The 25,770-nt window shown below is 38.0% G+C and overlaps 1 protein-coding gene across 1 annotated transcript; it reads left to right on the top strand.

Moving 5' to 3' along the window:
• Positions 1-336: 336 nt before the first annotated feature.
• Positions 337-1,683, top strand: LOC115929618 (muscarinic acetylcholine receptor M5-like). The gene has a single exon (XM_030999178.1). It carries the CDS (start codon positions 337-339, stop codon positions 1,681-1,683), a length of 1,347 nt encoding a protein of 448 aa, XP_030855038.1.
• The last annotated feature ends 24,087 nt before the right edge of the window (positions 1,684-25,770 follow it).

Here is a 25,770-nt window from a genome sequence, read left to right as displayed (position 1 = left end):
TCTAGCATTTTCATCGAGGCTGGGATGCCAACTGCTTAATATTAAGGTCATTACCGTTTCTGATGTTATGGTGTGTGAACAAGTCTGGATTCATTACGCGTCTAGCTATACCAAACCAGAACTGAAAGCAAGGACTCAATAATCAATCAGGAGTGAGTGGATTCGTAGAAGATATCAAGACTTATTGTGTGATGATAACTTATGGACAACCAAGTAATGTATACATTTTAGATAACAAATCAAGCAGGGTGTATCGATTTCATATTTTTGCATTGTTTAATTGATTCTTGCACCACCCGCGCTAAACTGAATTCATCCTTTTCTAATTTTGACAAAATGAATGCCACAAGCAGTATAATGATCATAAATGAGAGCATGGCCGGGATCTCAACGGAAAGTATAGATATAGTCAGCAAAATAAACCAATCATTTGATGTGAACTATGATCAAACTACTATCCAACAGGATGATTCTGAATCCGAAGGAGGGCTTAGACGAGTACCATTAATCTTGGGCTATAGCCTGGTTATTATCGTCACTATCATTGGCAACTTGTTGGTGATCTTAGCTTACTGCCGCCATTCTCAGGTACGTGCCATCCCTACCAATACACTCATCTTCAGTCTGTCAATATCGGACTTTCTGATAGGTACCTTGGTATTGACCATCAACCTGCATTGGGTAGCCGAAGACTCCTGGATGTTTGGTGAGGTCGTTTGCAGGTTGTGGTCAACTTTGGATTACTCTGCAACCTACATGTCCACAGTGATAATCATGCTGATAAGTCTCGATCGGTTTTTACTGATGTCTCAGAAAACACGGTATCGTACTGTTTGGACTCGTAAGAGAGTTACCATCATCATCTTGGTGTCTTGGTCATGTAGCATCGCTATCTATTTCTGTGCCGCATTCGCGATGAGCGGTGCAGACCTTGTCGATTTCCAAGACGAATGCGAACTGGAAATTGTGTATCTTTTGCCTTTCACAATCGGTACTCTGATCTTCGAATTTGGGATTCCATTGCCGATCATCGTGTGGCTGAATGTATCAGTGTATTATCAAATTCATCAACGATCAAAGAATCTCCGAAGGTTCAAGACCAATCTCGGTTTGCCTTCAACGGAGCCACGCAATGGTAATGAGAGTCAGACGCACCTTGAGGTGCGTAGTATGTCACATGAAGCAGATCCTTCTGATCTTCCTTCTGTCTCGAATGTGAACACGGATCGATGGGCAGAACCTGTGCTAGCAGTCATGTCCAGCCGCAAGAATCGATCATTGCGTTCCTTTCTCATCCCTGGTGTGAACAATCCTTCAACCTCCCAAGTTCAGAATGTGCCTAATCCCGGAAAGCAACGCGTGACGACATATCAGCAACATAAGCGTGTATTCACCCGTCACAAGAAAGCAGCTTTGACCCTGTCCATCCTGGTGGGAACGTTCCTTGTCTGCTGGCTGCCATTCGAGATCGTCAGCATCCTACAGGCGATGTGTGGTGATGATGAATGCTTCTCAGAGACTACATGGGAGGTTGTCAATGGTCTACTGTGGGGTAACTCTGCACTCAATCCCATCCTCTATGGCCTTACTAACCCGACCTTGAGGAGGTACATGATTAACTTTGGTGGATGTCAACAACGCTGTCGTCGACCCATCGTGAGAGTTGGACCTGTCGTTTCATGAGAGGAACTCTGTGACATTATGTCTGCACACTTTACTAATGTCAATTACGTATAGTATTCAGTGGTATACAATCATGTACTATAAATTACTTTGAAGGCATTGACACCGCTTGATTTTCGTCCATTAACGGTATTGTCATCATTTATACGAAATCTCTACTGATGTATAATCACAAAAATATTTGTTATAATGGATGATGATTGCACGATTTATTAGAATTAAGTTATCAATTGTGTTTTAAGTCCTATCAGTGACACTCGTGGCCATCATTTCCATTTTCGGTACATAACCGCCATCAGATTGACACATATTTTACTTCAAGTGCTAACAAACTAATTGTAAAATAAAATGCTTTGGTAGCACCATGCATGTTCAACCGGTTAAAATTCGTTGGCATTACGATAGAGTTGTATTTCATGAAATGAAATGTTTGCAAAACTTATCAATTTTCACCCATCAGCTAACGATGAAATGAAATTAAGTTACGTAGTGGATCTATAAATGGCAATTTCGTGACAAGAATAAATAAATTTACTTATTATGAGATGAATGAAGGGGTGGTTAATTCCGTTCGTGAAGACATCTCTTCGTACGGGGGATTTAATGAATACAACTATGTATTCACTAATCATGTCTACGCAACTGGTCATTTCTATATAAGCACTTGTTTGATATATAAATTATTCGAGATAGTTTAACTGTTTTTCTTCGTTATGAGGAAGATCTGCCTCCCCACATCACACAATCGACTGTAATTACAATTTAAAGGAAAAGACCAACCTGCTATTAAGTTGGTTTTAAGGTTAGTTTGAGCTAAATCCGATTGAAAATAAGACATTTATGAATGTTTGATGTTGCGATCAAACAAACACAAAATGACAACTCTTCGACTTATCTTGTGAGGTTCCCTCCCATTCGCCCTGTACTAAAATAAATTCAGAAACAGAATGTACAATCATACATGCACCCTAAATATGATGATTGCAAATACGTTTCTATACAACCCCAGTATGAAACAAACCTTTTCCGTCATTTCCCCCCAACCAGGAAAATGACAATTTATGACATTTCTATGCAAAGAAAATCTGAGAGGACCTCGCAAGATTCGTCACAGTGTTACCAATTTGTGTTTCACTGATGACAACTTTTGATCTAAACTTGCACCAATTTGTTTTTTCTCATTTTCTGCTGTTATCAATACCAGATAGTGATTAGGGTGGACTTTCTCATTAAAAAGTAGGGCCATCATGAATGCATGTTCATGGTCCATTTTGAATGGGGGGAAGTGTTAGGATCAAAATGTCAAATACGCCTCCCCAAATTGTCATATCTTTAAATTTACCAGCAAGGTAAGCGAATTATCGATAGGCATATGTTTAATTTGCCGATGATTATATGGAGTGGAAAATTAATTGGTAATTATTGACAGAAATTTGAATGGGAATGTCACCCCCCCCCCCCCCCCCCCCCCCCCCAAAAAAAAAAAATATATATATATATAAGCAAGTTTAGTGAAACTGCAATTTCTGACAGTGCTCAACTGTAGGAGCAAATGTAGATATAGGAGTTGGAAGGTTACACTTTATTGGTACGAGTTATACAGACTGTTTCGCCAGAAGGTTCATCAGTAACTAAATACATAATACAATCATGGCGAAGTTAAAAACACTCATGTGCAGTCAGGCAAGAATACAAAAGAGACACAAATAATACCCAAGTAAGGGCGACCGCAATAATACAATAGTGGAATTAAGTGGTTTAAGGGTAAGGGGAAAGGTCATGGTGGTACGGGGGGGGGGGGAGGGGTTTAACCATATTCAGAGAGTAGAAACTTTCTCTTATGTTTACATGTGGAGACATAAGAGAAAGTTTCTACTCTCTGAATATGGTTAAACCCCTCCCCCCCGTACCACCATGACCTTTCCCCTTACCCTTAAACCACTTAATTCCACTATTGTATTATTGCGTTCGCCCTTACTTGGGTATTATTTGTGTCTCTTTTGTATTCTTGCCTGACTGCACATGAGTGTTTTTAACTTCGCCATGATTGTATTATGTATTTAGTTACTGATGAACCTTCTGGCGAAACAGTCTGTATAACTCGTACCAATAAAGTGTAACCTTCCAACTCCTATATCTATATTTATATATATATATATTTATATATATATATATAGGACACAAGGTATTTGATGCAATTTTATGCAATTTTATGCAATCATTTGATGCAATTTTATGCACCGACGCAGAACCATTTATTTTTACATTATATATATATATATATATATATATATATATATACAGTGTGACCCAGAAAAAAACGAAACCGAGAATTATCGATGTTTTATCATAACTTAATCACAATTATAATTAATAAATGACACATATTTGTAAAGCTTAGATCCTCCTTTTTCATTTGATGCAACTCATATGATGCATATTTCGCGCATGAGTGATTAGAAGCAATTTGAAAGCAGGAAACCAAAAAGTCATTTGGCAGGCGGTATTTCAATTTCGAAGAAAAATTCACATTCCTAGAAAGTTTATTTTTTGCCCTTTCATAATATGACACCTCAATCAGGAAAAATGAGCAAGGAATAACAAAGTTATGTTTGTTTAAAGTGATGCTTGCATTTCCATAATTTGATTTTAAAAGTTCATTTTCACTGGCTGCCTGCCGTAGCAACAAGCAGAATTGACAAAAGACTTAACTCCGTTTCATTGAAAATCAGCCATGCATGAAGTCTTTCGTCTATGTCTGATCGTCAACGAAACGTAGTTAAGTCTTTTGTCAATTCTGCTTGTTGCTACGGCAGGCAGCCAGTGAAAACGAATTCATTTAATCAAATCATGGAAATTAAAAAAACAGAACTTTGTTATTCCTTGCTCATTTTTCCTGATTCAGGTGTCATATGAAAGACCAGAAAATGAACTTTCTAGAAATGTGAATTATTCTTCGAAATTCAGATACCACGCGCCAAATGACTTTATTCATTATAATTGTGATTAAGTAATGATAAAACATGGATAATTCTCGGTTTCGTTTTTTCTGGGTCGCACTGTATATAAAGTAATAATAATAATTGGCGATTCGGGCTGGGGCTCCGAGTTTTTTTAAGCTAAACAGGATCATATATAGGTCGTATGCCTCTGGACAGGCGCGTACGCAGGGAAGGGGGAGGGGGGTTAACCACCCCCCTGGTAATTTGGTAATTTTTATGTGTGCATTTTTGAGGAAAACCCCCACCCCCCCCCCCTTTGTTTTTGTTTTTTATTTTTTGTTTTTGTTATTAAAAAATAAAAAATAAAAATAATAATAATAACAATTATGCCAATAGCTGACCTAAAACAGGTGACCTTACCCCCCCCCCCCCCCCAACGAAGAAAAATGTAAATTTTTCAAATTTCGAGACCCCCCCCCCCCCCGGCCCGATTTCAAAATGTTAACTCCCCCCCCCCCCCCTCCCCTTGAAAAAATCCTGCGTACGCCAATGCCTCTGGATATGGAATCCACGCCCCAGAAACGAATATACATTGATTATAGACGCTATTTACATTCGTAGCAGTTTCTTTGTATTGCAAATTGATTCAATTTGCATGACGCCATTAACGGCTTAAAACTAAATCGTGCGACAAACATGCATGCTCCCTACTTACACTGTAGCACTCATCTATCTTTGCAATATTTGCAGTACGTACATGTCTGTAACCGTTCTTATCTTGTATCGTTCGTTGGTGAGCATTCAGTCGGTTAATATTGTTAAAATCTTGTCCGTCCGTGAATTTGAACATTTTACAGAATTAAATTTAAAAGGTTACCATGGCAATCAGATCATATCATTTTCATCAACTTTTCTTTTATGATCTTCAACAAATTTAAATTAAAAAAAAAAACAAGCAGGTTATTACAATTAACTACCTATTTCTTATAGGCGTTCTAACTTTTACTTTTAAAATATAAATCTCTCAAAATAATCTAATCTTAGAAGAAAAGTATTAACTTAAGTCTGGACAAAGCTAGAACAAAATTGATTAACGTTAATTCAGTGTGGCAAAGTATTTAGCCATGTGTACATGCGCCTGACAGTATGGTCGGGATACGAATGGTCAGGACTTGAATTCAGGTTTTGTAGAATTAATATTGTGTGTATAACCGTTGTTTGTGAAACGATGTTCACATAATTCCACCCAGTACAACAACTGGGAGGTTTTTTTTATCACAAGGTATTAGGTAATCATGGAAAAAGTCTCATTATTTTCATCGCTCTACCAAACTTATATTTTTCACCAAAAAAAAAAATATTCTTATAGTTTATTTATGTTTGCAATCCAATTATTTCCGAGGGCATTCCTAAAATGTATATGATACTCTGACATTTCCTACATTATAAATTGGCGGATCCACAAGGAGTGACTTCATAAAAGCAAAAAAGTGGGCTTATCACATTTTCAGAGGAATGAATATCTAGCTCAAAAATCTGATAAACGAAAGAAAATATTTCTCCCACTCTCAGCCATGACGTATCAAGCAAAGTTTGACCAGGAAGAGGGGCGGGGGGGGGGGAGGGGGGCTATGCCACTGGTTTTAACTTACATCCCTAAGCCTAAGTCCTCAGTCACATCGCAATACCGACTACAAACAGACCTATTCGGGGCCATTCGGAGTAACGTAATTTTTGTTCGGTTTGTAGTCGGTCTGTAGATGGTCTGGTGTCGGTTACGTCGGTGTGACTGCGGTATAAATGCATTGTTGTTATACATTTACCTGTTGTACTTGTTGTTAAGAGAGGAAAATGTGATGGCACTTGAAACCTACAAAGCCCATATGGAAGGCTGAAATGGCGAAAGTTTTTGCACAAAATAAACATAAGTGGTACAAGCTATGTTGTCTTTACTTGTTTCATTAATTGTAGTGATATCATTTTTATGCAAGACAATTACAGATGTTCTTGTTACAGCATTTTTTTTAAATCTTTGCATTTTGTATCATTTTAAAGCATGTTTATTTTCCTTGCAATAATGTCTTAAGTTCAATTTGATAAAGCATTAGTGAAATGAGTATTACTCTAGTATGCGGGGAGGGGGGGGGGGGGTCGAAGGGGTAACAAATAAAAAAAAAAAGATTTTCAATGCATTGCTATCAAGTTGTTAGAAATACTGTAAATACTCAGATGAATTATGTTTGATAATTGTTTATTTCTGGATCATAAGCCACGAATGACTGATAAAATTACAATTAAGCATAATATCTCACAATGCATTGGAAGAATCCTTTTTTTTAATTCAACGAATTTTAAGAAATTTCTCATTTTTAGCAGTTGCACGCAGAAATCCAATCCAATCCAATTTCCTTACCGATTTTAAAGAATAAATTCAACTCTCTATCTGTATTTTGATCATAGATAGCTGATGAAACTGAAACATCGTTATGATTCACAGAAGTAATAATGTCAAAGCATTTCCAATTGCTTCATAACAATATCCCTTTGCTAACAAGACTGTTCCATGGCGAATATACTGATTGAAGGCGATCCTTTATGAGAGCTAATATTTTTCACTAGTAAGGAGCACGTATTCGGTGACATAATTATGTCGTACGGAACGGAATATATCATCTTTTCCATTACAGGTAACAAGAATTAAGTTCAGCATCACCCCCACCTAGGTATCAAAGCAGATTTTCAAATTGGAGTACATGGGACTTTCCAAAGATTGACTATCAATCGATGATGTTCAGCGACGTGCAGTCATCCACCTCTTGGTACTCCAGAAGGAGGAGCTGAAGAATATTCATGAGGGGCGGGTGTGAACATGAGAGGACAATGCTTACCCCAACAAAGAAATGAATAGTTCTCTCCAAAGCTGATCGGGAGAACGTTGATGACGACCAACGCAGTAGTCGCCCATCGACTTGAGTAACGTGTTGATTAAAACGTTAACATCGAACGCGAACTTATGAGTTCAAATTAAAATGTTATCTCCACTTTTCCTTATTATTTTGTTAGGGTGCAACATATATATATATATATTTCATAAGTGAAGAAAAAACGAAACAACGATAGGAGATACAAAATATACAATTTTCGGCTTTAAGCCTTTGTCAATTAACGACAAATTCATTCAAAACTAGCGTTCTTTAAAACAAATTCTTCAATACATATACATGTATATACCAGCATAAAGCCAGGATGATACACTTTTGCTCTTATTCACTTCGTAATAGGATATGGATTATGTCGATTGAAGCGGAATTCAATTTATTAAATATATTTTTCATGATTACTGCATATTCGACCCCTGAGGTGTGATGATTAACGATGCATGTCGGTCGTCCAACGGCCTGGAGTAAATAATGAGGAGAGCTGCTATTCACTCAGTCGATGAAATTTGATATAATTACAATCAGCTCTCTGCATGTTATTGGTTTTTAGAAATTGAAGTAGAGTTAAATGGGGAATAACTGGAGGTAACAATGATAATCATGATAAAAGCACGCGTGCATGGTTTATTAACAAGTCAAGAATAATAAAGGTATGGACATACTGAGACATTTAGCGGAAAATCGTCATCCATGTGGTGGAAATGTTACATCTCTCAAAAAATCCAAGAGATATGGGATAGGGTGTGGGGTATAAAGAGAAACAAATATTGAAAGCATCCCAGATAATGTAATCACAATGTAGGTTTTTTTTAAACCAATTTCTACAAAGTTGTATATTTTCGCTTTGAGATTTTCCTTTTTAGGTGCCCTTTTTCAGAAAGTGCCCTATTTTGTTGCCTCCCCTCCCCTACTTTGGAAGTCGCTCCGCCGCCGCTGGCTTCGGTGTCAACTCTGTATTATGGTCATCACTCTTTTTGCAAAGCTTCAGCTGAACTTTGGAACAAACTACCTTTACATGTCAAAAACTGTCACACTGTCAACCAATTCAAAACTTGTCTTAAGACACATTTATTCACATTGCTGTTGGTGATTAACTTATTCTGTTCACATTAATATATATTTCATAATCAGTGGCGTACGTATAATTTTTAAAGGGGGTGGGTGTTTGTATTTTGATGGGAGCAAAGCGACATTGGGGGGCTTTCATTTTCGTTGGGGCACAAGGAAAAACGATTTTTTTTTTTTTTTTTTTTTTTTTTTTTTTTTTTTTTTTTTTTTTTTTTTTTTTCTTCTCTTCCAGTGGTCGTGGTAGCTGAAAGAAGCATAACGAAATATCATTACTTTGTTTTCCACTGCGTCAATTTTGTAAAGTTTCATATTTAATTTCAACCAGCGCAGATGAAATTGAAATAGTTTATTGACAGCTACCGGGGAAATTGAAAGCTTTATCTTGGCAACATACACTTTTACACTCAAGGGTCGACAGTGCTTTTCTATAATCCTACTTCTGGGGCGAAATCTTGAATTTTCAGGGGGGTAAAAAGTGCCCTTCTAGAGCCAAAATTGCCACATTCCGTTACTAAAAGTGGCCAGTCAGGAGCGGAATTATAATTTCTTCAAGAAGGCAAAATTGTCCAATTCGAGGGGCAAAGTACCATTATTCAAATAAATTTCCATGCCTGTCAACCAGCACGTGGCTATTTAGCGTGTGTTTTTTCCACTGTGGCAATTTGTTTACGATTCATTTTACAGTGTGAACATTGACAATATTATGAATGAATTTGGTTACCTCAAGTCTTCCATCAGAGAAACATGCACGTTTTCGCTCAAGGAAACGATTTCTAGAGCAGATACTTTTCTACTTAGTTACAGAGAAGGACAAAGGCGCCCTTTTATGACCATATTTGCCCTATTCGGTGGCTCGTCTGAGAAAACATTATCATTTTAAAGTGGCATGAAGTGCTCTTCTATAGAGAGGAAAGTGCCCCGTCATGGTCATGAGCCATTATCGAGCCAATATCGCGTCAGTTCAATGAAAATACTTCTTTCTCAGAATCAGACATTTTTTTTAAAATATATAATTTGGTCTTAAGGAAAAGGAAGAGACAGGATTTCCAACAAATATGTAGATGTGAATGCTCGGGAAGAGAGGGGGGATTTGTTGAGCTTTGGAATGAAGGGGGGGGGGGGAGGGGATATGTAAGTTCGTATATGTGTCTGAGTATGTGAGCGTGTGTGGTGTGTCTGTCTGTCTGTAGGTAACTCTTTGATTTATAATATTCGTTCAGTATAATTAATTTGAAAACATCATGTACTGTGTATTAAACTATCTTATGTAATTTTTGAGAGATGTACAGTTTTTTTATATTTTGATATTATGTAAATCAATGAAGCTGTATGTTTGTTTGTTATATATTTTGTACTGAATGAATACAATAAAACTATGCTTCAAAAAAAAAAAAAAAAAAAGTTTCCCCGTCAGGGTAAAGAGAAAACCTTTTTAAAGGGCAAGATCGAGTGTCCTTCTAGAGTCGAAATTGCCCAATGCAGTTATATAAAGTGCCCCGTCATGGTCGAAAAGCAATTTTTCAATTCTAGCAAAGTGCCCCTCTAAAAAACGATATTGCGTTATTTCCAGGGACGAAATCTCCATTATCAAGGGAACAAAATTGCTCTTTTGGGGTTACTCGAAGGAAGGGTTGAGTCCTGGAAAGGGTCAGAAAGATCAATTAATCTACGGTAATTGAGAAATTAGATTGAAGTATTATAAGATAAAAATATGTAAAATTACACTTTCAAAACAATTCAACCTAAAACTGCACAAATCCAGTTTTTAGCCACGTAGTATGTTTTCATGGTGGCCCACCAACATTACCCCCCTCATATGGGTTTTTTGTTGAGAGAAAACACAGCAGTAAATCATAATTTTACCCAAAAAAAACAATATTGATTAATCTTTGTGTAATTAAAAATAGGTTGAAAGATAAATTTGATAATTTCCTGACCCTTCCCAAAACTCAAAATCAAGCATGTGTATTGTAAATTGTAGGTTTATTTGTAATTTTTTGTTTAATGTATAATTTTTTGTCATTGATTATGTTTGTTATATAGGGCTTCAAGCATGGGTGTCGATCCCGGGGGGGGGGGGGAATGGGGGGGGGGGGATATATCCCCCCAATATTTCAGGTGGGGGGGGGGATGGCCTGTACAATCATCCCCCCCCCCCCAATAATTCACCATCAAAACAAAAAAAAAAAGAGAAAAATTAATGATGAGAGCCCGATGAAAGTAGTTAATGGTTATTACTCGCAAGATGACCATCAATATACACATTTTGCTATCTCATTTTCATAATACATACATATATAAATAGAAAACGAAGTAAATGAGACGACCGTATATGAGGGAAGTATAAATTTAATTCTCGCTCATACGGCTTCATCAGGAATTGATGAATTTATTCAATTTATTCAATCAACAGCATCATAGAAATGCAGTGCGCCAAATGCAAAGCCGCAGCGTTAAAAAGCAACGAGCTAAGTAAATGTTAAGCGCAAAAGTGCAAAAAAGCAGAAGAGAGTGGGAGAGAGAGATAATGAGAGACAGAGAGGATACAGGCCCGTAGCCAGGGGGTGGAGGGGGCGGTCGCCCCCCCCCCCCCAAAAAAAAAAGAGAGAGAGAGAGAAAGAGGATAGGAAGATGACGTAGGAAGAAAAAGGATTAAGAGTCGAGAACGGTACAACGAATCGTCTTCTTTCTCTAATAATTTAATGAAACGTCGAAGCTTCCGCGCTTCGCGCGGGAAGGGGGGGGGGGGGACTGAATTCAGCAAGGATTAAGAGTCGAGAATGGTACAACGAATCGTCTTTTTTCTCTAATAATTTAATAAAACGTCAAAGCTTCCGCGCTTCGCGCGGGAAGGGGGGGGGGGAGAAACTGAATTCAGCAAGGATTAAGAGTCGAGAATGGTACAACGAATCGTCTTCTTTCTCTAATAATTTATTAAAACGTCAAAGCTTCCGCGCTTCGCGCGGGAAGGGGGGGGGGGGGGGGGAGAAACTGAATTCAGCAAGGATTAAGAGTCGAGAATGGTATAACGAATCGTCTTCTTTCTCTAATAATTTAATGAAACGTTAAAGCTTCCCCGCTTTGCGCGGAAAGGGGGGGGGGGGGAACTGAATTCAGACAAGGATTAAGAGTCGAGAATGGTACGGGAAGGGGGAAACTTTCCCTCCCTGCACCCACCCCCTAGGAGGTACTCACTACCGCCCCACCCAAAATAAAATCCTGCCTATATGCTTGAGAGGATAAAAACCCTGGTAGCAAGCCCAAGTGGGACTCACATGGGGGGTCCCATATTCTCTAAAATGTTATCTTTATTGAGGGTGACTTGAAAAAGTTAATAACTTGGAAGGGAGGGGTGCAACCTGCCACACGCCTCTACCTCTTGGTTGCTTTGATCTATTGCCGAAAATATTTTGGCACCTATCATCCTCTCCCAACCGAGGATACAAATCGACACCCTTGGCTTAAAGACAGCGCTTTCCAACGAATCGGTGGAAAGCGCTTATTAAGCACCGGTTTATCATTATTGTCAGGTAAGGCCTAATCAGGCATATTACGTATTAGCGAATACACACGCTTTTAAGGTGACTTTCAAATTCTAAGGAATTATGCAAAATCGTCTTCTTTCTCTAATAATTTAATGAAACGTCCAAGCTTCCGCGCTTCGCGCGGGAAGGAGGGGGGGGGGAAACTGAATTCAGCAAGGATTAAGAGTCGAGAATGGTACAACGAATCGTCTTCTTTCTCTAATAATTTAATGAAACGTCAAAGCTTCCGCGCTTTGCGCGGGAAGGGGGGGGGGACTGAATTCAGACAAGGATTAAGAGTCGAGATTGGTACAACGAATCGTCTTCTTTCTCTAATAATTTAATGAAACGTCGAAGCTTCAGCGCTTCGCGCGGGAAGGGGGGAACTGAATTCAGCAAGGATTAAGAGTCGAGAATAGTACAAGAATCGTCTTCTTTCTCTAATAATTTAATGAAATGTCAAAGCTTCCGCGCTTCGCGCGGAGAGGGGGAACTGAATTCAGACAAGGATTAAGAGTCGAGAATGGTACAACGAATCGTCTTCTTTCTCTAATAATTTAATGAAACGTCAAAGCTTCCGCGCTTCGCGCGGGAAGGGGGGGGGGGGGGGAATGAATTCAGCAAGGATTAAGAGTCGAGAATGGTACAACGAATCGTCTTCTTTCTCTAATAATTTAATGAAACGTTAAAGCTTCCGCGCTTTGCGCGGAAAGGGGGGGGGGAAACTGAATTCAGACAAGGATTAAGAGTCGAGAATGGTACAACGAATCGTCTTCTTTCTAATAATTTAATGAAACCTCAAAGCTTCCGCGCTTTGCGCGGGAAGGGGGGGAACTGAATTCAGACAATAATTAAGAGTCGAGAATATTACAACGAATCGTCTTCTTTCTTTAATAATTTAATGAAACGTCAAAGCTTCCGCGCTTTGCGTGGGAACGGGGGGGGGGAGGGGGACTGAATTTAGACAAGGATTAAGAGTCGAGAATGGTACAACGAATCGTCTTCTTTCTGTAATAATTTAATGAAACGTTAAAGCTTCCGCGCTTTGCGCGGAAAGGGGGGGGGGAACTGAATTCAGACAAGGATTAAGAGTCGATAATGGTACAACGAATCGTCTACTTTCTTTAATAATTTAATGAAACGTCAAAGCTTCCGTGCTTCGTGCGGGAAGGGGGAACTGAATTCAGCAAGGATTAAGAGTCGAGAATGGTACAAGAATCGTCTTCTTTCTCTAATAATTTAATGAAATGTCAAAGCTTCTGCGCTTCGCGCGGGAAGGGGGGAACTGAATTCAGCAAGGATTAAGAGTCGAGAATGGTACAAGAATCGTCTTCTTTCACTTATAATTTAATGAAATGTCAAAGCTTCCGCGCTTCGCGCGGAGGGAGGGGGGGGGGGGAACTGAATTCAGACAAGAATTAAGAGTCGAGAATGGTACAACGAATCGTCTTCTTTCTTTAATAATTTAATGAAACGTCAAAGCTTCCGCGCTTTGCGTGGGAACGGGGGGGGGGGGGGGAACTGAATTCAGACAAGGATTAAGAGTCAATAATGGTACAACGAATCATCTACTTTCTTTAATAATTTAATGAAACGTCAAAGCTTCCGTGCTTCGTGCAGGAAGGGGGAACTGAATTCAGCAAGGATTAAGAGTCGAGAATGGTACAAGAATCGTCTTTTTTTCCCTAATAATTTAATGAAATGTCAAAGCTTCCGCGCTTCGCGCGGGAGGGGGGGGGGGGGGGGGGGAACTGAATTCAGACAAGGATTAAGAGTCGAGAATGGTACAACCAATCGTCTTCTTTCTTTAATAATTTAATGAAACGTCAGTGCTTCGCGGGAAAGGGGAAACTTTCCCTCCCTGCACCCACCCCCTAGGAGGTGCTCACTACCGCCCCACCCTAAAATAAAATCCTGCCTATATGCTTGAGAGGATAAAAACCCTGGTAGCACGCCCACGTGGGACTCACATGGGTCCCATATTCTCTAAAATGTTATCTTTATTGAGGGTGACTTGAAAAAAGTTAATAACTTGGAAGGGAGGGGGTGCAACCTGCCACACGCCTCTACCTCTTGGTTGCTTTGATCTATTGCCGAAAATATTTCGGCACCTATCATCCTCCCCAACTGAGGATACAAATCGACACCCTTGGCTTAAAGACAGCGCTTTCCATCGAATCGGTGGAAAGTGCTTATTAAGCACCGGTTTATCATTATTGTCATGTAAGGCCTAATCAGCCATATTACGTATTAGCGAATACACACGCTTTTAAGGGACTTTCAAATTCTAAGGAATTATGCAAGATCTGTACCAGAATAGTAATTGTGGTTGAATTCTCCAGGTTTATAAGATATCTGGGGGAGGTGAGCTTGAATGCCCCCTTCTCTCTTTCTCTTTCTCTCTCTCTCTCTCTCTCTCTCTCATTCTCAAAATGAAATATTTCGTCCGTTAATATTCTTCCTATATTAAACAAGTGAATTATGTAATAATTCTCGGTTTTATCGTAAACGGTGCAAATAAAGTGATCGTTCTAAAAAAAAATCGTCACAAACCCCCTAATGGAAATATTCCAGCGATTTCTCAAAGTGTATTGTTTCAGTCAATTGACTAATGGCCAGGAACAATCATCGATTTAGTACCTATAACAGTGATTTGCTCATTTAATTGACCGTGAACTGACATGATCATTGCCAGTAATGAAAGGTACTTGCGATATCTCCCAACCGCCCACTCTCTTTTTCCTTCTCTTCCTGTAAATCGCTGCTCCCCTTTTCTCTCCTCATATTCTTATTATGATATATGTACTCCTCTCTCTCCCTCTCCCTATCTCTCTCTCTCTCTCTCTTTCCATTCTACAAATACTCCCCTTTCTACAAATAATACGGTCATGTAATGGTGTAATACTAATGTGTGTCAGATATCATGCATTCTCATTCCCCTGGCCGTCTTGCACGATAATATTCTTATAGGGGTATAATTTTCTTTTAGTATGGAAAAGAAGACTTTCTGGTTATTGTAATTGACTTTATCTTCTCCTTTTCCGGGCATTCATGTGACCCATTCAAACCATTGTTTTGTTATTTCTTGATTTAAAAAAAAAAGAAAAGAAAGAAAAGTAATATAGTGCTATTACAAATTATCATGATTATCGTCATAGTAATAATACCTGTTGACATTTATTTTAATTATTTTTGTATTTGTTTTAGGCTGGACAATCAATGTTTAATAGGTCTAAGTCAATTTCTCTGTGACTATACTCATACCTGGTTAGGGGCAGACAATATACACAGTACACGAAGGACAGCAATTCATTTCAAGATTTTTTTTCTTCAAGATTTATTCATTCCATTCAATAAAAAACATATATGTATATAAAAGATAACAAAAGTTTAAATAAAAAAGAGAAAAAAATACAAGTTATACAAACATAATTACATTCACTTCTTTTTCAGTCCGAATGGGAGAGAGAGAGAAAGAGAAGAAAAAATTAGAGCCAGAAAGAGACAAGTGAAGAGAATCCAATACACCCCATTAATCAAATAAAGTATGATAATCTCAATCCACATATTTACAATTAATTCAATGATGATGTAAGGGAAAGGGTTCCAAAGCACAATATTTCAATGGCTTCCTCAGAAAAGAAAATAGGGACCTCAACTCTTGATGACAAATGTTGTGTACTTGCACATTCAAACAAAGCTTTCATCTTACCTGTTGTACATATCAATTACATGTGGTAACCAGTTAACCATGGACTAGCTCCCAGTTCCTTGTTTCTATGGTGAATAATGAAGCAAAATGTCACTAGTCATGTGACAAGTCGGTTGGCTCCAACTAGAATGAGAAGTCTTAAATTTGTGTTTGTGTCAAGCATTATAAAAATGTGGCAGTGTACTTTATTTGATGTTTGTGGTAGATGTTTGTGTGTGTGTGAGTGGTGGGGTGGATGTTGGTGTGTGTCAGGGTAGGGTGTGTGTGTGTGTGGGTGAGCTTGTGTGTGGGTGGTAATTTCACAATTTAAAATACCCCTCCGAGGTCTTGAATGGTGCACATTAATGGTTTTAAGGTGTAATCAGTTTTATTTGGCGCCCATATTGGATTTTCGTTTTTTTCGGAAAAAAATCCTTCAGGTCATACGTCTGGTACTGATCGTTTTTGGAATCAGCACCAATGAATTGACAAGAGATCATTAAATAAGCTATCAAATGGCCATAGAATAAGTTTTTTTCATGATTTGGCGGCCATCTTGACGGCCATTTGAATTTTTCGCATTTTGTGAGAAATGTTCAAGGTTTCACGTTTGGCACTCATCGGATTCGGAATTAGCGCCCTCGAATTGACAAAAAAAAAAAAAAAAAACCTGATAAATGACTGTACAATACATATTTTCATAAATTGGCGGCCATTTTGAATTTTCGCATCTTACGAAAAATGCTCAAGGTTTCGCGTCTGGCACTCATCGGATTAGGAATCAGCACCCTCGAATTGACAACATTCCATCAAAAAACATTGTGTATAATCATAACAAAGCAAGGTTCGGGCCTTTCCTATGGGGCCTTGCCTAGACTACAATGTGCTTACAATGAACTTGTAAACAAAGTAAAGTATTCTGCATAATCTTTTTTTTTCTTTCTTCCTATAATTAAACCAACTCTGACCGTCGGCATTCATAATCCCCTATACACGTGAAAAACTACAGGAAACATTATATAAATGAAAATGCTAGAAGGAACAAGGTCCAATGAGATGCAGAGTGAAAGTAGTAGAAAATATATTTATTAACAACGCTTCATGGGATACATAAGAAGCATGGTTTAAACTTCACAAGCGCTTTCGATTTATTCTCATCAGGTGAAGTGAGCGTTTCATTCATTCATGGCTATATCTGATGATCCATAATTTTGACAGCCTAACATACATATATATATACAAATAGATAATTGGGAAGTCCCATCTTGTAACCAATACATTATTTTGTCCGGAAAAACAATTGTGCACATTTTACTTTCTACCGAAGATATGAATAATAGAAAAATAGCATGGTTACTCAGTTTTGGATAGGAGTAGTGAATCAAGGAGAATAATTTGATTCGAAATAGATGAGAAGTGAGAGAAAGCGAGAGAGAGAGAGAGGGAGAGAGAGAAAGGGGGGGGGGGGGGGAAGCTAGACCGGGGCGGTAGGGTTTCATCTCGTCATGGCCTTCGCGTGTATCTCTTGAGGCTATCCAAGTGTGGGCAAATCCATTAAGCCTGCTGAACTGATTAATTAGTGTGTTTTAATAGTAAAATCATTGGTAATATACTAACATCGAGTCTATCGGCATAGATGCTACGCTTTCGAAAATTAAAACAAAAATTGATTTCTCTAAGCATAATGACATTGTATGCCTTTTTTAAAATTTTAAATCTTATCTCACCCATTACAATGTCCATGTATATTTGGAGATTCACGACGATTTGTTTGGGGAAAAGAGGTAATAATCTAAATATTTTGGAAGTATATAAATTCAACCATACATGTTTTGGCATGATGGCATGAATTTAAAAGAAAATTATGTCAATTGGGGTAGTATGCATTACTATGAAATCTCATATCGAAAAATCGAGTTTCAGAATGTGGTTAGACCAAGTACGTCAAACCTATACTATATATTATATATGCAAACACGAGTAAAGGGGTGGTCATCCTGGAATAAGGCTGGAGAACGGGGTAAAAATTCAACCCGGATAATTTCCAGGTAGAATCTTTTCCCTGTAAATCTTTTTTGAAATCCATCCGTTGCTGCAAAACTGTGGAACCAACTACCTACTGCTGTGCAGACGGCCTCATCTGTTTACCAGTTCAAGAAACTACTCAAGTCACATCTATTCTGCTAGAAATTACTTATTACCAGCCTACATATACTTTACTGATCTCTGAGATGTGTCTAACTTTTGTTTTAAGTGGCCCAAACATTGTGGAGTGTGTGTGCAGCGCTTTGTAACTGCAAGGAAAAGGCGCTATATCAAATATCTTTTGAATTGGATTGGATATAAAATATTGAATTCACAGTCATAACTTTAAAAAATCACTATGTTAAACTTGGATTAAAACGATACAGCGTTTGTAAATCAAAGTAATGGGGTTGTAGTTTGTTTGTTTTGTGGATGTTTTCATGATTTAATGGGATTCGACGACACTTTCCTTTGGTTTCCCTTCACAACATTAAATACGTTCATTCAATAAAGATGTGACAAAAAAATTCATCTCGATCCGAAAACATGGAAAGTGTATCACATTTCATTAACAAAATGTCAAAAAGAGGGACTAATGATGACTCTATTAAAGACCAATTTTTAACTGGACTAGATCTCATATGGTAAATGCTAACTTTAAATGCGAGGAGTATCTAACAATAACAAGTTATAATAATGGGTGCAGGCGTCTTTCTACTCAAACCAGAATGATTAAAATCATGCGATAAAGATGTAAAGAAAAATATCTCATCTTGATCCGATAACATGGAAAGTGTATTAAATTTCATCAACAACTACACAAAGAGGGATTAATGATGTATTCGAGGCCAACTTTGAACTAGACTAGATCTCATGTGGTAAATGCTCACTTTAATGCGAGGAGTAACTAATAATGACGAGTTATAATGAGGGGTGCAGGCGTCTTTCTACTCAAATCGGAATCATTATAACATTAATGACAGGAATGACATTGATCAGACCTCAAACAATATTATCTCAAGTTATAATGATGAAGAGGTATGTGGTCGTTCAAAGCGTCAGTAAATGTCATAGATAATTATCTTTCAGAATGACGAAGATGAGCATCGGTTCGATATTTTAAAAACCTGGGAGAGGGCACTTAATGAATGCAAATAAGTTTTGTTCATTCACCTGAGGTGGGGTCCAGGTATGCAGTCTGTATATCCGTTTATAATATATCCCGTCCGTATATCCGTCTATAATATATTATTATTATTATTATTATTATTATTATTGTTATTTATTTGGCACTTCAAAAGAAACAAAATTAGTAAACAATATACAATGCTTATGAGGGGCCGTATAAGCGATTGAGTGAGAAATAAACAGTTCGGACTGCTGAAACTCTGTATTCTAAATTAAGCACCAGGCTGTACTGCAAACAATAATGCCTTTTGAATATATTTTTCTCGCGAGGGGAACGGGGAAAGAGCTCCCTCTTTTTGTACAGAACACATGGCTCCCCTCTCCCCCACCCGCGGTTTCGAGGGTTTTGTAGCAGAGAGTTTGTATTTAAAAACTCAGATCATTGCAAGTTGCTTTTTTAACAGAACTATCAAAAACGAATCGATATACTACAAAGTTGTGTCTTGTAAAGGGGAAAAAAGCAATTTAGCCCCCCCCCCCCTTTGGTAGAGAGAATCCTCTGCCACCTCATTTGGCGCATCTGGAAGAAAGGGTCCATAATATTCGAGGGAGCGTACTCGACCCGAGATAGAAAATTTAGATTTTTGTTGATGTTGACACTAAGTAATTTAGATAATCCTTCGTATTCTCATACAGCACTTTTCCAGTTACAACGCGGTTACGATATTACTACCCCGGTCATTGGATTCTGTTACGATTCTGAATATAACAGTGCACACTCTCCACTCCCTTGGGGAGCATTTAATAATGTCGTAAGTTTTTGTTGGGCAAAAGTAAAAATGTCCCAAACCCTTATGTGTATTTAGGCTTTTGATGGGTAGGAGGCAGGAACAAAACCCCACCCCCCCCCCCCACACACACACACATACACCACAGAGGTAAAGTCTGCCCCCTCGCTTCCGGTGTATTTTGGAGTCAGAATTTCTACATTGTAAACATAATTACTAAATTATATAGGAGAGTGTAGCGAACAATAAGTGAGAAATTTTCGGCTTTGGAATGGTTTAAATTTTTTTTTTTTTAAATTTTTAATTTTTTTTAAATTTTAATTTTTTTTTTTTTTTTTAAATTTTTTTTTTTTTGGGGGGGGGGGGGGCTGGTGCAATAAATTTAGAGCACTTATAATTATGCTGATGAAGCTTTATTGCAAAATATTCATTGTCTGGTTCAGGGTAATAATTTCCACAACCATTTTATAAATGTAAGAATTTGCCCCCTTGCTTCCCATGCCTTTGTGTAGACAGGATTTTTACAGACATAACTGCTTTTATTAATATTGAAGGGAGCAGAGCCACCGAGTGAGAAATTTTTATTTTAGATTGCTAAAATTTTGCATTTTCGAGCATTTGAATGTTTGTAGTACATCGTTGTATTATTGCCTCATTATAAAATGTTGTTACTAGAACAACTCCCAACAACATGTGCGTGTACGTGTAGTACAATCTCCATAGACGGTCTAATAGAATATCTATTGGTAAAAATCTTGCCACTCCCTGCAGGTAAATCACGTCTCTACAGGCCGTATAGTCTATCTGATTCGTGTCACCGTGACTACACGAGGCCTACTTTTATCCTTATTACTTCCCTCCCACGTCCCTGCTTCCTGCATGTCAATTCAGACATATTAATTAGAGCATGAGTACAAAACATTTGCATCACATAAAATCAAAGTAGAGAAATCTGCTACCTGACTGCAGGCCTGGTTGCTTAGTCAGGAAACCAGGTATGCAAGTCAGGTAGACACCAAACAAAAGCTACAAAGCATTTCAATACAAATTCATGACTGTATGCCTGGATGGTAAGTCAGGAAACCAGGTATGCAAGTCAGGCAGACATCAAACAAAACCTTCAAAGTCATTTCATTACAATGGCACCACTTAATAGGGAAGCTTTGCTATTCAATTATGTTATCAATAGGTTGCACCGGGTAAATAATCCCCGGATATAATCATATTATTTAATGCGAGAGTTTCAATGCTTTAAAAAAGACAATGTACTATCAGTGTACGATGCAAAATACGATACAGAGTGTAATAGCACTAATAAAACACCATAACGGGGTACTGACATTTCTTTATTTCTTTTTCAGGCTGTTAATTAAAGCCTCGATAGGCAGTGGGTTTCCAACATAGCACCAAGGACCACTTTAAAAAAATAGCAAATTCAATTAAGTTATAACAGCGGAGCTGTTTCAGCACTCTATTTAATTCAGCAGGGAATATTTTGTCACTACATGCGAGGATTACCAAAGGGGTAAAAAAAAAAAAAAAGCATTTGTGACATTGCAACAATGACCGCACTATTTTTATGCATTTTCCTTATAGGTACAGGGGAGGCTCTCTCGATCCTTGTCTGGGAGGACAATCACTATCAATATCCCTACAGAAAAAGAGCAGGCTGGAGCTGTATAATGTCATTTACGGAGAGTACAACAACTTCAAGATAGTTCAAAATAATGCTGGGAAATGAAAATTAAAATAACACCGTTTTAAAACCAGTAGGATACGCATGAAGTTAAAACATTTAGGGATTGGGTACAAACGCAATCGGGTACTTGTTGTTAAAGTAGATATTCATTGATTTAAAAAAAAAAACTAACTCTAATTTCATTATTACAAAGTTGAAACTTTGATTCGACATTGAAGGTTATCAAAATTCAATGCAAGAAACATTCGAAGTAATGATTATTATAAATTACAAAACGCTTAAATGCAGCCCCGGCATAGCACCTGAAGAGCTCTCCGAACGCTGCTGAAATGTGTAAGATTACAGGATTGACATGATTTGCACAAGCAGACGATTTCCCATGACATCTCACAGATTTTCAGTGCCTGTTTTTTCATCTTCTGTTGAGTTTTTTCTTACTTCACTACCGTCAGGCTAAATGTATAATCTATTGCTTCACTCTAAACCCCGCGCATGTTTTTATTTTGATGACAAATGCAGCGATAAAAAAATAAAGGAATCTGTCGCTTGTAAACGAAATAAGACGCCATTGTATATTCAGCTGCACACACCGCGGTATGTTCGGCGTTTCAAGAGGGAACAAATGCCGTCCTTAATATCATTCCCGGGTTTTTTTTTCAATTTGAAAGTCTGGTTTCTTTGATTGTTAATTAACCCCTATCCTGTTTATCTACAAACAAAAGATTTTAGTAGTCAGAATCGGTTTCATATCCCTTTTGAATGGTTTGAAATGCCATCACATTTATATACAATAACTCATTATAATTTGAGAAATAATAGCTTTGCAATAATGTTCATTCCTTATGGGATGTCGTCTGCTTGGGCAGTATTGGTCCATTATGTGACGTCATTAAAATATCGTGTTTTTTTCTGGCGAATCTCTCGTATATCCCAGATGATATGGAGGTGGTTGTATTTGTATTTTTATAAATCACCCGATATGTAGTTGACCGGATGGCCATCTGTTAGCTTACCAGTTTCTAGTGATACATTAGCTGACATATTTGTGATTTTCTTTGAATTTCCACTTTAAGGGTCCCTTTGAGCCCTGAGGGGTGCAGGCGTCTTTCTACTCAAATCGGAATCATTATAACATTAATGACAGGAATGACATTGATCAGACCTCAAACAATATTATCTCAAGTTATAATGATGAAGAGACACATGTGGTCGTTAAAAGCGTCAGTAAATGTCACAGATAATCATCCTTCAGAATGACGAAGATGAGCATCGGTTCGATAATTTAAAAACCTGGGAGAGGGCACTTAATGAATGCAAATAAGTTTTGTTCATTCACCTGAGGTGAGGTCCAGGTATGCAGTTTGTATATCCGTTTATAATATATCCCGTCCGTATATCCGTCTATAATATATTATTATTATTATTATTATTATTATTGTTATTTATTTGGCACTTTCAAAAGAAACAAAATCAGTAAACAATATACAATGCTTATGAGGGGCCGTATAAGCGATTTAGTGAGAAAAAAACAGTTCGGACTGCTGAAACTCTGTATTCTAAATTAAGCACCAGGCTGTACTGCAAACAATGATGCCTTTTGAATATATTTTTCTCGCGAGGGGAACGGGGAAAGAGCTCCCTCTGTTTGTACAGAACACATGGCTCCCCTCTCCCCCACCCGCGTTTTCGAGGGTTTTGTAGTAGAGAGTTTGTATTTAAAAACGAATCGATATACTACAAAGTTGTGTCTTGTAAAGTGGAAAAGCAATTTAGCCACCCCTTGGTAGAGAGAATCCTCTGCCACCTCATTTGGCGCATCTGGAAGAAAGGGTCCATAATATAGTCGAGGGAGCGTACTCGACCCGAGATAGAAAATTTAGATTTTTGTTGATGTTGACACTAAGTATTTTAGATAATCTTTTGTATGGTTATATTGACAAATAAAATTGATAACAATAATATTAATACCTGTTTCTCATACAACACTTTTCAAGTTACAACGCGGTTACGATATTACTACCCCGGTCATTGGATTCTGTTACGATTCTGAATATTACAGTGCACACTCTTCATTCATTTAATAATGTCGTAAGTTTTTGTTGGGCAGAAGTAAAAGTGTCCCCAACCCTTATGTGTAAAGAGATTAGGCTTTTGATGGGTAGGAGGCAGGAACAATATCCCCCCCCCCCCACACACACACACATACACCGCAGAGGTAAAGTCTGCCCCCTCGCTTCCGGTGTATTTTGGAGACAGAATTTCTACATTGTAAACATACTTTTACTAAATTATGTAGGGGAGTGTAGCGAGCAATAAGTGGGATTTTTTTTTTTTTTTTTTTTTTTGGGGGGGGGGGATGATGCAATAAATTTAGAGCACTTATAATTATGCTGATGAAGCTTTATTGCAAAATATTCATTGTCTGGGGCAGGGTAATAACTTCCACAACCATTTTATAAATGTAAGAATTTGCCCCCTTGCTTCCCATGCCTTTGTGTAGACAGGATTTTTACAGACATAACTGCTTTTATTAATATTGAAGGGAGCAGAGCCACCGAGTGAGAAATTTTTATTTTAGAATGCTAAAAGTTTGCATTTTTGAGCACTTTAATATTTATAGTACATCATTGTATTATTGCCTCATTATAAATTGTATTACTAGAAATACATGTGTAGCTGTTTGGACCAAACTTTCCAACATCATGTGCGTGCAGTACAATCTCCACAGGCGGTCTAAGAGAATATCTATTGGTAATCTTGCCACTCCCTGCAGGTAAATCCTTCTCTACAGGCTGTATAGTCTATCTGCTTTGTGTCACCGTGACTACACGATCGAGGCCTACTTTTATCCTTACTTCCTGCCTGTCAATCCAGACATAATTAGAGCATGAGTACAAACATTTGCATCACTTACAATTAAAGGTTGAGAAACCTGCTACCTAGCTGCCTGCATGCCTGGTTGGTTAGTCAGGGAACCAGGTATGCAAGTCATGCAGGCAGACATCTAATAACTTAAATAAAAGCTACAAATCACTTCAATACAATCTACTTCCTGACTGCATGTCTGGAAACTCTGGATGCTAAGTCAGGGAACCAGGTATGCAAGTCAGGCAAACATCAAACAAAAGCTTCAATGTCATTTCATTAAAAATTGGGAAGCTTTGCTATTCAATATTATGTTATCAATAGGTTGCACCGGGTATATAACCCCCGGATATAATCATATTTTTTATGCGAGAGTTTCAATGCTTTAAAAAGACAGTGTACTATGCAAAATACGATACACAGTGTAACAGCACTAATAAAACATGGTGATGGGGTACAGATCTTTATTTCTTTTTCAGGCTGAATCGATAGGCAGTGGGTTTCCGACATAGCACCAAGGAACATTAAAAAAATTAAGCTATAAAAGCGGAGCTGGTTCAGCACTCTATTTAATTCAGCAGGGAATGCATGCGAGGATTACCAAAGGGGTAAAAAAAAAAAAATCTTGACATTGCAACAATGACCGCATTATTGTGATGCATTGTACAGGAGAGGCTAGCTCTCTCCTTGTCTGGGAGGACAAGCAGTTTCAATATCCCTACAGGAAAAGAAAAGGATGGGGCTGTACTTGATGTCATTTACGGAGAGGACAACAACTCCAAGACAGTTGAAAATAATGCTGGGAAATGAAAATTAAAATGATACCGTTTTAAAAACAGTAGGCTTATAATAGGATACACATTAAAACATTTAGGAATTGGGTGAAACGCAATCGGGTACCACTACGCTGTCGGGGCTGGCTCCACTATCATTTTTGTATTTGTCAAAAATCCCTTTGAGGAATGACCACCCCCAAGGCTCCCGGATATTTTTTCTACGCTGCCCCCACCCCCCTTGGCAATAGCCCCCCCCCCCTTTTTTTTCGAGAAAGCCATTCACATATTGTACTTCGGACCCTTTTCCCTTACACATCGACAACAACAACAATAATAATTATATATAACTCAAAAATTTGAAGAAAAAAAATAGTTGTTTTATATAAGGATTTCCCGCCCAAATATTTGAATTAATTTTAACTTTGATTGAGTTTCGCATTATACTAGGTTTTATTTGATTAACTGTTTTGGATTCCCTGCACTTGACTTTTCTCTCTCTCCTTCTCTCTCTCTCTCTCTCTCTCTCTCTCAGCCTGAAAAAGTATTGAATGAAGACTGTTTCATGGATAAAACAGAATTGCTATCCTTTGTACTTATATGTTCCCCGGATACGTTCACGTTGTTCATAAGTTTATTGTAGGT

This window comes from Strongylocentrotus purpuratus, unplaced genomic scaffold (genome assembly GCF_000002235.5).
Source record: "Strongylocentrotus purpuratus isolate Spur 01 unplaced genomic scaffold, Spur_5.0 spur5_scaffold_5, whole genome shotgun sequence".
Classification (NCBI taxonomy): domain Eukaryota; kingdom Metazoa; phylum Echinodermata; class Echinoidea; order Camarodonta; family Strongylocentrotidae; genus Strongylocentrotus; species Strongylocentrotus purpuratus.
Note: the sequence above shows the minus strand (reverse complement) of the source record. Positions and strands in the feature narration are given on the sequence as shown.

Excerpts from the sequence above, each read along its gene's own strand:
- LOC115929618 (XM_030999178.1), top strand. The coding sequence starts at position 337 with ATGAATGCCACAAGCAGTATAATGATCATAAATGAGAGCATGGCCGGG.